At 38.8% G+C, this 13,587-nt stretch overlaps 1 protein-coding gene across 1 annotated transcript in view; it reads right to left on the reverse strand.

Moving 5' to 3' along the window:
- Positions 1 to 1,369: 1,369 nt before the first annotated feature.
- Positions 1,370 to 13,587, reverse strand: part of si:dkey-22o22.2 (neural-cadherin) — a 147,831-nt gene continuing 135,613 nt past the window's right edge. Inside the window, exons 24-33 of the mRNA XM_067448317.1 lie at positions 12,212 to 12,339; positions 11,785 to 11,912; positions 11,140 to 11,263; positions 9,740 to 9,920; positions 9,203 to 9,369; positions 8,815 to 9,079; positions 7,341 to 7,521; positions 7,013 to 7,266; positions 5,334 to 5,491; positions 1,370 to 4,069 (exon numbers count right to left, since the gene is read on the reverse strand). Of these exons, the coding sequence (XP_067304418.1) occupies positions 3,602 to 4,069; positions 5,334 to 5,491; positions 7,013 to 7,266; positions 7,341 to 7,521; positions 8,815 to 9,079; positions 9,203 to 9,369; positions 9,740 to 9,920; positions 11,140 to 11,263; positions 11,785 to 11,912; positions 12,212 to 12,339 (2,054 nt within the window). The 3' untranslated portion in view covers positions 1,370 to 3,601. The remainder of the gene's footprint in view (positions 4,070 to 5,333; positions 5,492 to 7,012; positions 7,267 to 7,340; positions 7,522 to 8,814; positions 9,080 to 9,202; positions 9,370 to 9,739; positions 9,921 to 11,139; positions 11,264 to 11,784; positions 11,913 to 12,211; positions 12,340 to 13,587) is intronic.

Consider the following 13,587-nt stretch of genomic DNA (forward strand, 5'->3'; position numbering starts at 1 on the left):
CCTGTCAATTGCGTCTTATCTGCGTTACCCGCAGTTTCTGGTTTTATTTGGCAGAAGCACTTTACTCTTAGCAGTGTGAACAAGTGTCACAGCAGCCGCTGAGCAAACGCACAGAGTAACATCATAACATCATTTTAAACACACTTAAATGTATCTAATATGATAAACAAAGCAGCGTTACCTCATACTCATGACCGGAAAAGCAGAAATAGTGTCCAGCCACTGTCCCGTCAAACAATGGCTCTAGCGGTCTTACTCAGCTCCATTACACTCTGTCCTGCTCTGCTTCATACTACAGTAACGTTAATAATCCCATCCATGAACATGAGTCCTATACCGATTCTCTTCCACCGGCTGTGAGAAGACCTTATGTTCCAAGATTCTGCAATCAAATTTGGCGTCATCAATGTATGCCTTTGTTTTGTATGGAACAGGCGCCCTCTAGAGTAGGGATGTCCCGATCCGATCACGTGATTTCAGACTCGCTCGGACGTTACCTCCCGATCAGGACTCGGATATCTCTCTCTTTTTTTTTTTTTTAAACACACCAATAGTTATGCAGTGGCACAGAGTTAGACCCTTTTAACTCCACTCAGAAGCAGCGTGCAGCATGAAGTCACTTTTTGTTGTTGTTAAATTAAGCCTGCAGCACCGGCAGTAACCCTCTCAGAAACTGAAGCCTTCGCGCCTCGATCGCCCCCAGGTGGCCGGTCCCATTATAGCCACACCTCAGTGTTTTCTAATGGGCGCGAGGCAAACTAAACAATCAAATTACACTTAAAATATTTTTTCCCCAAAATTATTTTGTCATTGTAGGCAGTTATCACAACGATTTCATTTCACGTGTTCGTTTTTTTATAATAAATTTAAATTTAAATAAGGTGAATTAAATAAAAAATAAGGAACATCCTGGATCGAACATTCTCTCTCTCTCCCTCTCTCTCTCTCTCTCTCTCTCTCTCTCTCTCTCTCTCTCTCAGAAAAAAAACCTCATCGGGACATATACTCTAGTCTAGAGGACGGAAAAATTACATAGAGCTTTAACACTAAAAAAGATCTAGGTAACATGTAGTATAATGAAAGCAAGCTTTACGTGGTTTATTTAGTCATAGAAAGCCTGGAAATATCAGGGAAAAGAAAACTGGAAACATGTAGATCGATAGAAAGGATTTACGCAATCTAAAAAGAATAGAGATTACAAGGCAACTGCACATAACTCAGCAGTAGAAAACCCACTCAGACTTGTATTAATGTAAGTCACCACAGGGTGGCAGTAAAACAACACAGAAGAAAATCACTGACGTTGAGGCGTGAAACGCAAGGTGAGGAACATACAAGAGAAAGTAACCACACTCTCATAGTTGTTCAAGGAAAACATTTCATTTATTAAAATTCATATACAAAAAGGAAAAAGTTAAGTCCCTAGAAAAAGTATTTCTGTATGTACATTATTTACATGGTACAATGAGCAGCACTGGTCTGTGATGGGTTTAAAAGGAACATTTCAAGTCAACTAGAAGCCATTGTGGCAATGACCTCATGCTCTTGTTAGATGGTTTACAAGAGGCATGAAGGGATGTTGCCTTGGCCATTGCCCTTTTACTGTAAAGGACCATGTGTGAGATTCAACTCAATTTATGTCTCTGTATAGGTTTTGTTGAGCATTTATTAGAGGACTAACCTAGGCTAACTGATAAACCAATTGTATGGCTCATTGTTCTTACAAAATGCAGCCTGCACATTTTAGCAGACTAATATTTTTGTTTTCACAACAATAAAAATAGAACTATACAGATCCTTTGTAATTATATTGCAATTGAAAATATTTATAAGCTTTTTAGTGATTGTATCTGCGCTGCGTCTGGCCACATTTGAACTTTTAAAACAGACTTTGACAAAGTGAGTCTCGACTCGGCTACTCAATACATGATACATTCATCTGGTGTTATGACACAGACGATAGCGTCGCCACGTTTCAGCACACCAGCATCAGAAATGATTGGCATTACACACTACGTCTCTCATATCAAAAAGACAAAGGAAGATAAAACCTACACAATGAATATTCATGGCAGAAAGCAGTTTTATACCATCACTGAGTTAAAGTAATGTAACTTCTGCACTCTTTGCGTGAGCGGATTTGTGATTCATTGGCACATCAGTCAACTATGAAGTCTTTCGGTGTCTTCTTGACCCTCTTTTGGCAAATGTATGTTTCAGAGTTAAAATTCACAATTGGGCGTCCATCAAAAGTGCAGCTGGGTCCATTAAAACAAGTGTTTTGGTCAAGTGCAGATTTTTAAAACGGTACGCCCTGATAAGTAAACTGCTGGGAATAATGCTGCTCTCCATTCAAAGGAGGATGTGGGGTTAGGTATATTTGGTTTCTCTGACTTGGTTCCAACCAAATAGCAGTGTTCTGTTGTCTGATTCTTAATGACAAAAGAAAGAAACAAAATGGCTTTGCTGATGTGTAAAGATCCTCTGCGAAGATCATTTAGTCACTGCTAAACAGGTTTTATCATAAAAATGTTGGTCATTTGTCTTATTGATGATTTTATTTATTTAACATTGACTGTTTATTGTTAGGAAATTGTAATTATTTTTCATGATTTTTCTATTACTTTTCTAGTAATTTAAGATGACTTTATTTTTAATGATATTATTAATTTGAGTTAATATATAATTAATATTATTAATATAATTATAACCCTTTTTTTATTTTTATTATACATTTTTATTTTTTAAATTCTTATATTTCTAGGTTTTCAGTATGGTTCCAGTAAGGTTTTGGGTCATTAAGATTTAAGAAATATATATATTTATTAAGAAATGAAAACATTTATTCAGCAAGAATGCATTAGATTGGTCAGAATTAACAGTACAGACTTTTACTTTGTTACTAAATTTTTTTAAAAAAATGCTGTTCTTTTGAACTTTCTTTGACTTAAAAAATCCTGAAAATTCAACTTTGCAATCACAGGAATAAATCACATATTAAAGTATGTTAAAGTATTAAAAAGTTATTTTAAAATCGAACAATATTTTACAATATTACTGTATTTTTAATCATATAAATGCAGTCTTGGTGAGAGTTCATAAAAAAATATTTAAAAAATCTTCCCTTTGAACAAAAACTTTGAATGCTATTGTGTATTCGAATGTGTGAATTCACATTTTGGCAAAATCGAAATTCTTTACAACCGTCTAAAGTAAAAATATGACAGAAATAAAGCAGGACATTTCTGCGTAGAATGGAACGCAGCATTAGTCATATGTGTTCACTATAATTCACCTTATTTGTGACACGCTGGATGCGACCGTATACCATGTTCATCATGGTGAAGTCCTGATGATTCACTGGCTTTGTTCCCTATCAGAGCAAAAATAAATACAGTACATTTAATATTTCACTCAATAAATAAAACAAACGAGTCCTCCTCAGATGCTCCTCACCCTTAAAGCTGTGTGACTGCATCATAAATGAACAGAAACCATTTCTTAGGACTTTTTTTGTAGTGTTCAAACTGGAACCCTATAAAGGCTATAAAACACTAACACAAAACAAACTCTGGGCTTGAAGTGTTCGGGTCGGTTGTCGTTACTGTTCCTGACTTTGGCTTTGCACCGTGTCCATGTATGGGATGGCAAGTTCGGGTCGGCGATAAAGCTCGCTCAGGCCTTCGAACCTGGAGCCCCAGCGCTGCAGGGAGTCGTAGCTAAAGCACTCCTCCGAGATGGCCGATCCCAGAGAGCTGAGGCTGCCTGCGCTGGAGCCCGTTCCCTCAATGCAGTACACGTGGTAGGTGTCCATGGGGAACGCCAGGCTGTCGTTGTCGGCCTCCCAGATGATGCGTGACACGTAGCTCTTGAAGTCCATGGCGCAGTGACCGCCGCAGCTGGCATTGTGGTGGTAGGGAAGGGTGGCTCCATTCGTGGTGTTTCCACATGGGTGGACCTCCTCCTGAGAGCCCTGGGATGACTTGATGAGGGGGGCAGTAGTGCAGGAGGAGGACTGGGACAAGCTGGAACACAGCGGCCTCTTCAGCTCAGTGATGTCATAGGCGTTCTGTTGGGCACATAGGCGACAGTTTTAATTCTGGAAAAATGCAATAAAATGGCATTTTATTGAAAATCTGAATACACTAACATTCAAAAGTTTGGGACAGGTAAGATTTTATGTTTTTGATATGAAAATATCTTGCTCAATCAAAAATATAGTAAAAAGAGCCATATTTAATATTCCATCTTCTAGGTCAAATTATGTAATTTAATAAAATATGTAAAGAGCCATTGAAATCTCTTGTGATAAGTGAAGATTCCAGCAAGTACCCATAGTGTGACAGTTGTAGTATAAAATGAATAAACCCTATTCATTTGGTAATATATAAATATATATGTTTATGTATTTTGGATATTTGTTTGTTTCTTATTGCCTACCTCCACTGAGATATAATGAACATCCTGCATATGTTTCTCTTTTTTATTATTAGGATTTGTTCATGTTATGTTTTTGACTGATGCGAACATGAATAAATAAACAGACAAACAAACAAAAAACAGTAATGCTGTGAAAAAATATTAGATTTTAAAATAATTATTTGATGAAAAGTTTTAAACAACAGAATTTATTTGAAGTGCATTTTTGTAACAAAGTAAAAGTCATTACAAAGGCTTTTGATCAATTAAATGTGTTCTTGCTAAATAATACATTTTAAAAAGAAAAAGAAAAAATTTCACCCGTGACGTCAAACTTTTGAACAGTAGTGTATAAAAATGTGATTGACACAAACAAGATAAAAAATTTTTTTTTTTATAATATTGAATGTGAGGAATGTTGTTTCAGAAAGAGCAAAGAATGTTGATCAGGAAACATTTTCTAAGTTTGAAATGGAATACTAAACTACTACTGTTTCTGCATTATGCAGTGTGTATACAGTACTGTGTGTGAATTGTCTGTATGTTACAACAATTAACATTTCATTATTAAAACGGACTGTCAGTTAAGACTTAAAATGCAAAATAATGGTATTTTATTTCCAAGATAACTGGATGACTCTCTAATTAACATATTTAAACAAAAAAATACAAGTTTATATGGCAACAAAATAGCATAATTTTGAAATGTATGAAAAACAATAAGCAGTATGTTGACTAAACAGAAACACTAGTATTCCATTCTGAGCATTGCCATGCTCTTGATGTGCAGATGCTGCCACCTAGAGGAGACTGCCATTGCCGTGTTGATGCTGATGGAGGTCATTCCCCTTGACCTGAGTTTTACTGAACGTAAATCAATACCTCCCGCTGGCTGCCCTGTGTTAATGGAATACCTGGTCCTGCTCTCCTCCTCCCTCCTCGTTGTAGTTGAGGATGTTCTCCCGGATGTCCTCCCAGCTCTCGTGCTCCGCTGGGATGTGGTACACACCTCGCTTGCGGAACTTATTCCGACTGCCCTTCTGATTCCATACGGTCACTGCCACGAGCACTGCTGCAGAGGGAAGAGAGAGATTAAAACAAAAATAATATAACCGGTTATTGAACATTTAGTTCTGTGGGGGTGTGCATGTGCAGTAAGGTAAATTAAAGTCCTTCACAACCCATTGTACTTCCATAATGTGACATTACAATGGGATCCTAAAGTTTAAGACAACTCTGTTTTCATTTTTATACACTACTGTTTAGGGTCAGTTTTGGAAAAAAATTTTTTTTATGAAACATACTTTTATTCATTTATTCAGCAAGGAAGCACTTAATTGATCAAAAGTGATAGAACATATATATATATATATATATATATATATATATATATATATATATATATATATATATATATATATATATATATATATATATATATATATATATATATATATATATATATATATATATATATATATATGTGTGTCTTTCAAAAAAATATATTTTTTAAATGTACCGAACCCAAACTTTTAAATGATAGTTTAATTAAATATGAAATATTTCAAATCGATCAATTATATTTAAATTATATTATTTAAAGGTTTAAATTAGATTTTGGATCCCAAATGTTTTGATTCAGAGGCAGAGCACATTTTAATGAAAGCTTTTTTCATCAATCAATCTAAATAAAACCAAAAATGTGTGTTGAACTTGTAGGAGCCATTTATACTCACTTTTAGACAGGTTAATTTTATTTCCTATTTTAGCCACTAGAGGGAGCATTGCACTAGGCGTGGCACTTCACCGAGAGTTGAGTATATTTACAGGTGTGGTAATTAATTAGACAAGGTGTGGATGGCGGGGAAAGCACGGTTCTTACCATAGCCTTGAACACCCTTTCCAGTTTCCACCAACAGCACAATAACACTTGTTTATAGCCACACTGGGTGAAGAGCCATTAGATGGAAAAATACTCTTTTTACTTTTATAATAAATGAGAAAAAAAGAAAGCTAACGTTTGAGCATGGATTCCTGTTGCTATGAGTTGAGAACACCACGCCATTCATGCCGAGGATTACAGGATAGCCTCAACAGAACTAAACAGGGTCAGTTTTGATTTCATGTTGACTTCTAAGTGCACAAGTTTGACTGCTCATTTCAATTAAAGGCAGATAAATCCGAAAATAACCCATTATTTTCTGACAACTAACCCAAATTTCTCTGAAGCGCAATAGATCCCTTCACATTTTGGCCTCAGTTGATGAGTGCTTTCTTTCTGCCAGTATGCAGTAATGCTTTAAAAAGGATTTGTGTGTGTGCTTGCAATGTGGCTGATGGGGTGTCAGAGCCGGCAGAGAGGCCTGGAGGGCACTGCCATCCTGTCACGTCATTTTTGTACCTGTCTGACGCGCACACATACACATACACGTCTGGCCTGCCTCGTCATTCTTTCCACTGTTTGTTAGCGCTCAATTGACAGCTTTCTTAATACACTGACACAAACTGAGAGGGTCGCATCATGATTCCACATTGACGTTACAGCAACACTGACTTTATGACAATATATGGGTGTGTGTGTGAGGATAGTTACCAAAAAAGACGAGTAGACACATGCTGATGGCTAAGATGGAGCTCGGACTGAGCGCGGCGAGACGAAGAGATTTCATTTGGCCGATCTCACACCACTGGCCCCTGAAGCCCTCTGGACAGCGGCACTGGTAGCTCTTGGTGGAGTGAGCCAGGCAGGTGCCACCGTTACGACATGTGGTGGGGCTGCAGGGAGAGGGGGCACAACGCAATAGACCTGTGACCTCATCCACAACTGCAACCTGATTGGCTGGACACCTGAAAAGAGAGCGGACGTTGAAACAAAGAAAGAGGAGTTTGACAGTTTAAACCGTGTAAGAGAGAGTGTTCACCTGCACTCGTGTTTCCTCCACAGGTCGACACAGAACAGTGGGCTCAGGCAGGGTTTGACACTGCAGGCGTCAGAGTGACAGCCGGGCACGACTCCATGCCGCTCCAGTACAGTACTAAACTCTGTGCCCTGGCCATCCAGTGGCAGAGAGTGACCGTTCAGCCTTACATCCCGCATACAGCCTGTACGGTAAAACACGTAGAAATTAGGGTGTAAAATGTTTTATTGTGTATTTGACACTGTAACACAGTATTTTAACACAGCTACTTTTTTTATTTTTGTTAATATTTATACTAAAGAGGTGATGAACAGAGAAATCTTTTGATATATAATAGGTCATGGTAATATAAGAATATCATATAAGTTTCATAATTTATAAACACCAGGCCCAGAAAACGATCATGTGCCGCATCTTGACGTCATCGACTGATGAAACACAGCCTCTACAGAATAATAAGCATATGTAGTTCAGTGGCCCGCCCACCGACTTATGGAGCTGTTCGGATCACGCTAGCCAGCAGCAATAAAAATGCCGAAGAAGATAGCAAGAAATTGTGGAAGAACACAGTCGTTGCATAAGCTTCCTTCAGATCATAATATTAGGAATGTGTGATACTTTATTTAATTTGAATAATGTTCCAGCTCACGTGCGGAAGACATTGTATGCATGTTCGCTGCGGAATCCTTAGTAAACAAGTCTCTGTTCGAGCTGGATTTGCAGACATATTGAAATTAAACCACAATGCTGTGTCTATATTGGATCCGACAGGAATGGTGCAACACACTTATGTGAGTAAAACGTCTTCTTCATATGTAATAGTAGTCCCGCGGTTATGTGTTTTCCAGACGGGCTACCAAAACGTACACCCACCGGCAGGCCGGTGAATCTCAAATAGTAAAATAATATTTGTTTCTTGATCTGGGCGCACGCACGCACGTGTGTGTGTATGTGCGCGCACGGTTTGTGCTTACATACACCAATCAGACGGGCCAAGTAATAAAAAAATTATATTCCAATCAATCACGTGTGGTGGAGAAATAAACCATTGTGTTTGTTTGATAAAGACGTTTACAAGCCCTGTAATCGAGAGAATCATTCCGGTTGCCGCTTTCAAAACAATCCCTCCCTCATGTGAACTGAACTGACAGGGGAGCTGAAGCTCATTAAATATGCAAATCTTATCCAATTCTAGCCATGGGCGTTTACTTCCAAGTCTCCAATGCGGCACGTCCATCAAAACCCAGCGTTCAGCGTTACTTATTAATTATGATGTTTTTGAATGTAAAAACCACACAAACGTTGACCTCAGATAACAGTATACATTTTTTTAAAAAGCCAGTTCATGACACCTTTAAGAAATTCTGAATTTCATTTCAGAAAATGGTCGGATATTAAGCTTTAATTATAAAAAGCATGAATGATAAAAAAATCTGAATAAGAAAATACATTTATTCTCATCAGGATTTGAACCCACCCTGAAAGTCTCCCTGCGGGTTTGGAGTGGCACTGTTCCCCAAAAACACACTGGAGGGGTGAACTACTATTTCCTGCTTCTGACCCAGGACCCCCGTGACCTCTCGTGAACCTCCGCCCTGCTCCAGTTGCAGGGTAAAGATGTTGTCGTTGCGATGAAGGCTGACCAAGACCCACTGGCCGTGGTTCACACGCTGGCCTGTAAGTTTGAGAGAGTGAGGGCCATCTCCAAGGTTAGCACGAACAGTGAGGTATCCATCTACTATCTGAGAGACAAAAAGACGACACAGGGCTACAGTTTAGACATATTCACTCACCCCAACAAGTATTTGGACACTTAAAGCATTCTTTAAATGAATGTTATTTATGCATGTGTGTGTATCACTGACCTCCAGGATAATGAACTCGTTGGTGTCACGTGAAGCCATGCTGAGCAGGCTGCCCATGGAAGAGCGTGTTCTCAGCAGGAAGTGAGCTTGGGTCCTGCGTGGACTTCCTCCCCCTCTCAGCTGGTACCTCAACACACTGTCTTTCTCAAACGACCACTCAGGAAGTGCTATAACGTACAGAAACCATAGTATAAAACAGAAAGATATTTGATGTTTAATATGGAGCTATACTCCGTTAAAAATGTTGGGGTCGGATTTTGTGACTGAAGACTGGCGTAATGATGCTGAAAATTCAGCTTTGATCACAGGAATACCTTATATTTTAAAATATGTTAAAAAGAAAAAAATAATTATTTTCAATCGTCATATTTCACAATATTACTGTATTTTTGATCAGTGAGCACAAAAGCCTTCTTTCAAAAACATAAAAAAATGTTACCTCCCCCAAACTTTAGAACAATATATGGTGTATATGGATGATATAGTGTGGTATTATTGTTTAACAATCCTTGAAGTGATACATATTGTCACACATACCCTTGTCACACTTGTGTCCGCTGTATCCAGGATGGCAATCACAGCTAAAGGAGCCCCATTCCCCCAAGCATTTCCCATGGACCCCACAGGAGGGTCCTCCAGCAGTCAGACACACACCATCCGTCAGGGCACATCCTGGGGCACTGTTCTCGCTCTCTGCTGGACTGCTGAGGTCGAACACCTGACAGAAAACAGACACGTGTAAATACAGGAAGGCCTGAGTCAGCGCAATGCTGAACCTCATTGATCCATATTGACTCCCTGTCAGAAAGTGGCTCAAGTGAACGTCTGTTCTGACCAAACAAAAGATTGTGGATTGCAACCCGAAACACATTCAGCTGAATGTTGGCCATGAAAATATATATTTTTTAACACTAAGAATCCAAATATACACATTAAAACAAAGCTTCACTCACAAAACATGAGTACAATGCATCTCTTAATTTAGATACAGTAGTGCATATGTGACAAAAATGGCTTTTTTACAAATGATTTGTATGAATGAATGAATGAATCAATGAATGAGGCATTTATATAGCGCTTTCATATATACTACTGTACACCCAAAGCGCTTTACACTCCTGTCAGGCGTCTCCTCAACCACCACCAGTGTGAAGCATCCACTTGGATGATGTGATGGCAGCCACAGTACAACGGCGCCAGTGCGCTCACCACACACCAGCGATAGGTGGAGAGGAGAAAGGGTGATAGAGCCAATTCAGTGGATGGGGATTATTAGGAGGCCATGATTGGTAAGGGCCAATCAAGGGAATTTTCCCAGGACACCGGGGTTGTACCCCTACTCTTTTACAAGAAGTGCCATGGGATTTTTAATGACCACAGAGAGTCAGGACCTCGCTCTTTGACAGTACAGGGTCCCATCACTATACTGGGGCGTTAGAACCAACACAGACCACAGGGTGAGCACCCCCTGCGGGCCTCACTAACACCTCTACCAGCAGCAACCTAGTTTTCCCAGTTGGTCTCCCATCCAGGTACTGACCAGGCTCAACCCTGCTTAGCTTCAGTGGGAAACCTGTCTTGGGCTACAGGGTGATATGGCTGCTGGTATTTGTAGCAGAATTAATTTTGTTTATGTTTTATGAATGAAGACCAACTGTCAATAAAAGAGAAACCATAGCATAAAATATAAATATCTACACATTATTGCATAGTATAAGAATGCAAACTTGGATGCAATCTTTTTTTAGTTGTTTTAGGTTAAACTTTGTCTCAACTCCCATCCTAAAAATCTGAGCTATACTATACTATACTATACTATACTATACTATACTATACTATACTATACTATACTATACTATACTATACTATACTATACTATACTATACTATACGCAAAGCAGCACCTAAAAAAAATTAACACATTTACACTAGTTTTACCTGACTGTCCACCACAAAGTTCCTCATACATCCCACAAATCCTTTGTAATTGGGGTGTAATTTATGGAGTGAACGTGTCTCTTTAACCCCACCCAACTGGAGAGGCTGGTAGATGTCCAAAAACCTGAAGAGAAAAGAAAATATGTGCAGTTTAGTTTATTACAGCCAGTCAGAAACCATGATTTGCTACTTGCTATTGCTAGACAGAGGCAGGTGGTATTCTAGAGAGCATTTTATGGGACAAAAATTTGTATATTCCGGAGTGAAAGATAAGTTAACATTTTTAGTCCGCTGTCCTGGAAAAGAAAGACACAAGCTTATAGACGCGCTCAAAATATGAGGCCATGACACTCCAATCAAAAATCCACAACACTTTAGTTCCCTTTTGAATGATGAGGGGAGGTCAGGTGACAGTTTAGCACTTCAGCAAGACCATAAAAGGGCAACTACATAGTGGAATTCCTTAAATTCTAATTGGAAGCCACAAAGGCAGTTTTCATTTCATGGGCTCTTTAATAAACTTGACTTTTAACAAATGTAACCAAAGACCAGCATGCAAATGATCTTAAGATCTTCTCACCAGGGTTTTTCCTTTAACTATTGATATATTAAGATCAAATGTACTTATAGCAGCATGTTTTTGACCTTTCACTGCCTGGCGTCTCTCCGGAGGCCTTGCACACCGACTGATCAGTCTCAGACGTCTCAATTCCCAGGCCTTCCACCTCATTCACCGTGGCACCAGAACAGTAGTCCAGAATCATCTGTACAGTCTACACAAAAACACACACACACAAATGATTTTACTACAAGGCAAAACATTACACCACATCTGGGTGCAGGAGAGGTCACGTTTCATAATGGAATATTTTATACCCAGATCCCAGAGGGCAATAAAGCTAACAATCTGCTTAACCCGTGATGATCTGGACTCTCTGGAAGCTTCATATCTCAATGAAATTGAGGTGAGATTGAGAACATTGTGAAGTTTAACAACAATTCCTCTGAGAATGACAACTGCCCAGTGTCTTATTCTGTTTGCATGCTCTCCATTTTCAATCTTTGTTTATACCTTGCCGTCGCTGATGATGTCGAGGTGATGCCAGCGGCGGTCCATGACAGTGGCTCTCGCGGGCAGCTGCAATGTCAGAGTCCCAGAGCCGTGATTCACACTCAGCACAGGAACTCCGTTTTTCAGCTCTATTGAATGAAACAGAATAGAGAAATGTAATTAGAAGACACACAGAATATTGACATAAGTCCCAACAGGTACACTATTGTTTAAAAGTTTGGGGATGGCAAGATTTTTGTCCTCTCCAAGTCTTTTATGCTCACCAAGGGGGAATTTATTTTATCAAAAGACAGTAAAAACATTAATATTGTGAAATATTATTACAATTTAAAATAACTATTTTCTATTTAGACATTTTAAAAAGTAAATGATTCATGCGATGGCAAAGCTACATTTTCAGCAGCCATTGCTTCAGTCTACAATGCCACGTGATCCATAAGAAATAATTCTAATGTAAAATAGTTTTACATTACAATAGATTTTTTGTAACAATGTAGAAATCTTTACTCTCACTTTGGATAAATTGAAGGCATCCTTGCTAAATAAAAGTACTAATTATTAAAAAAATGAAAAATAAATGATTACTGACAAACTTTCGCTCAGTAGTGTATAATTACAGTAGATTACTGAAGAATCATTTCCACTGAAAGGGTGTTTTCCTGGAACCAGCACCCAATCTGGAACCATTCAACATATTTATACCACAAAATGGCAGTTCTCGGCCGGAAAACTCGCATAACTCTTATTGTTCTACGGACAAGAATGACAGCTCAAAACATGCAGCTTTTTATTTCTATAAGCATTCAGACTTTTTGCCCCAAGGACCATAAAATGGGCAAAAACAATCGTTTTTGCCCATTTTATGGTGCCACCAGTTTAAAATTACACACTTATAACCTTTAACAAGTTCTCAGTCTCATTATAGGGAAGCATATGACACTGCAAATGCATGTGACATGAAAATCGAATGCCGTTTTAATGCCCCCTCAGATTAGTTTTGACCCCCAGCAGTAAAAAATGCTTATTCGTAATCAATTTGTGGTCAGTTTGAAATTGCTGTCACTGCAGTGGAGGGTTTTGGCCTCAGTTCAATAAAAACATGTACCAAACTGATGATGTAAGCTTATGCAAGGCCACGGGAGGGTCGTTTCTTGAAATCATACGACCAGCAGTTGCATAATACAGTATTGGATAGGTGGCACAGAATCTGAACGTGACCTTCACCGGTGACCTGGTGTCAAGATCAATTCTGACCCCAAACCCCGCTCTCACCACTGCTGACCACACACATTTAAAACATCTATCATTAATGGCTCACTTCGGATTGTGCTCGTTGCCATTAATCGATTATAGTCACAGTTAATTGGAAGACGAAA

Source organism: Pseudorasbora parva, chromosome 7 (assembly GCF_024679245.1).
Source record: "Pseudorasbora parva isolate DD20220531a chromosome 7, ASM2467924v1, whole genome shotgun sequence".
In the NCBI taxonomy this organism is placed as follows: Eukaryota; Metazoa; Chordata; class Actinopteri; order Cypriniformes; family Gobionidae; genus Pseudorasbora; species Pseudorasbora parva.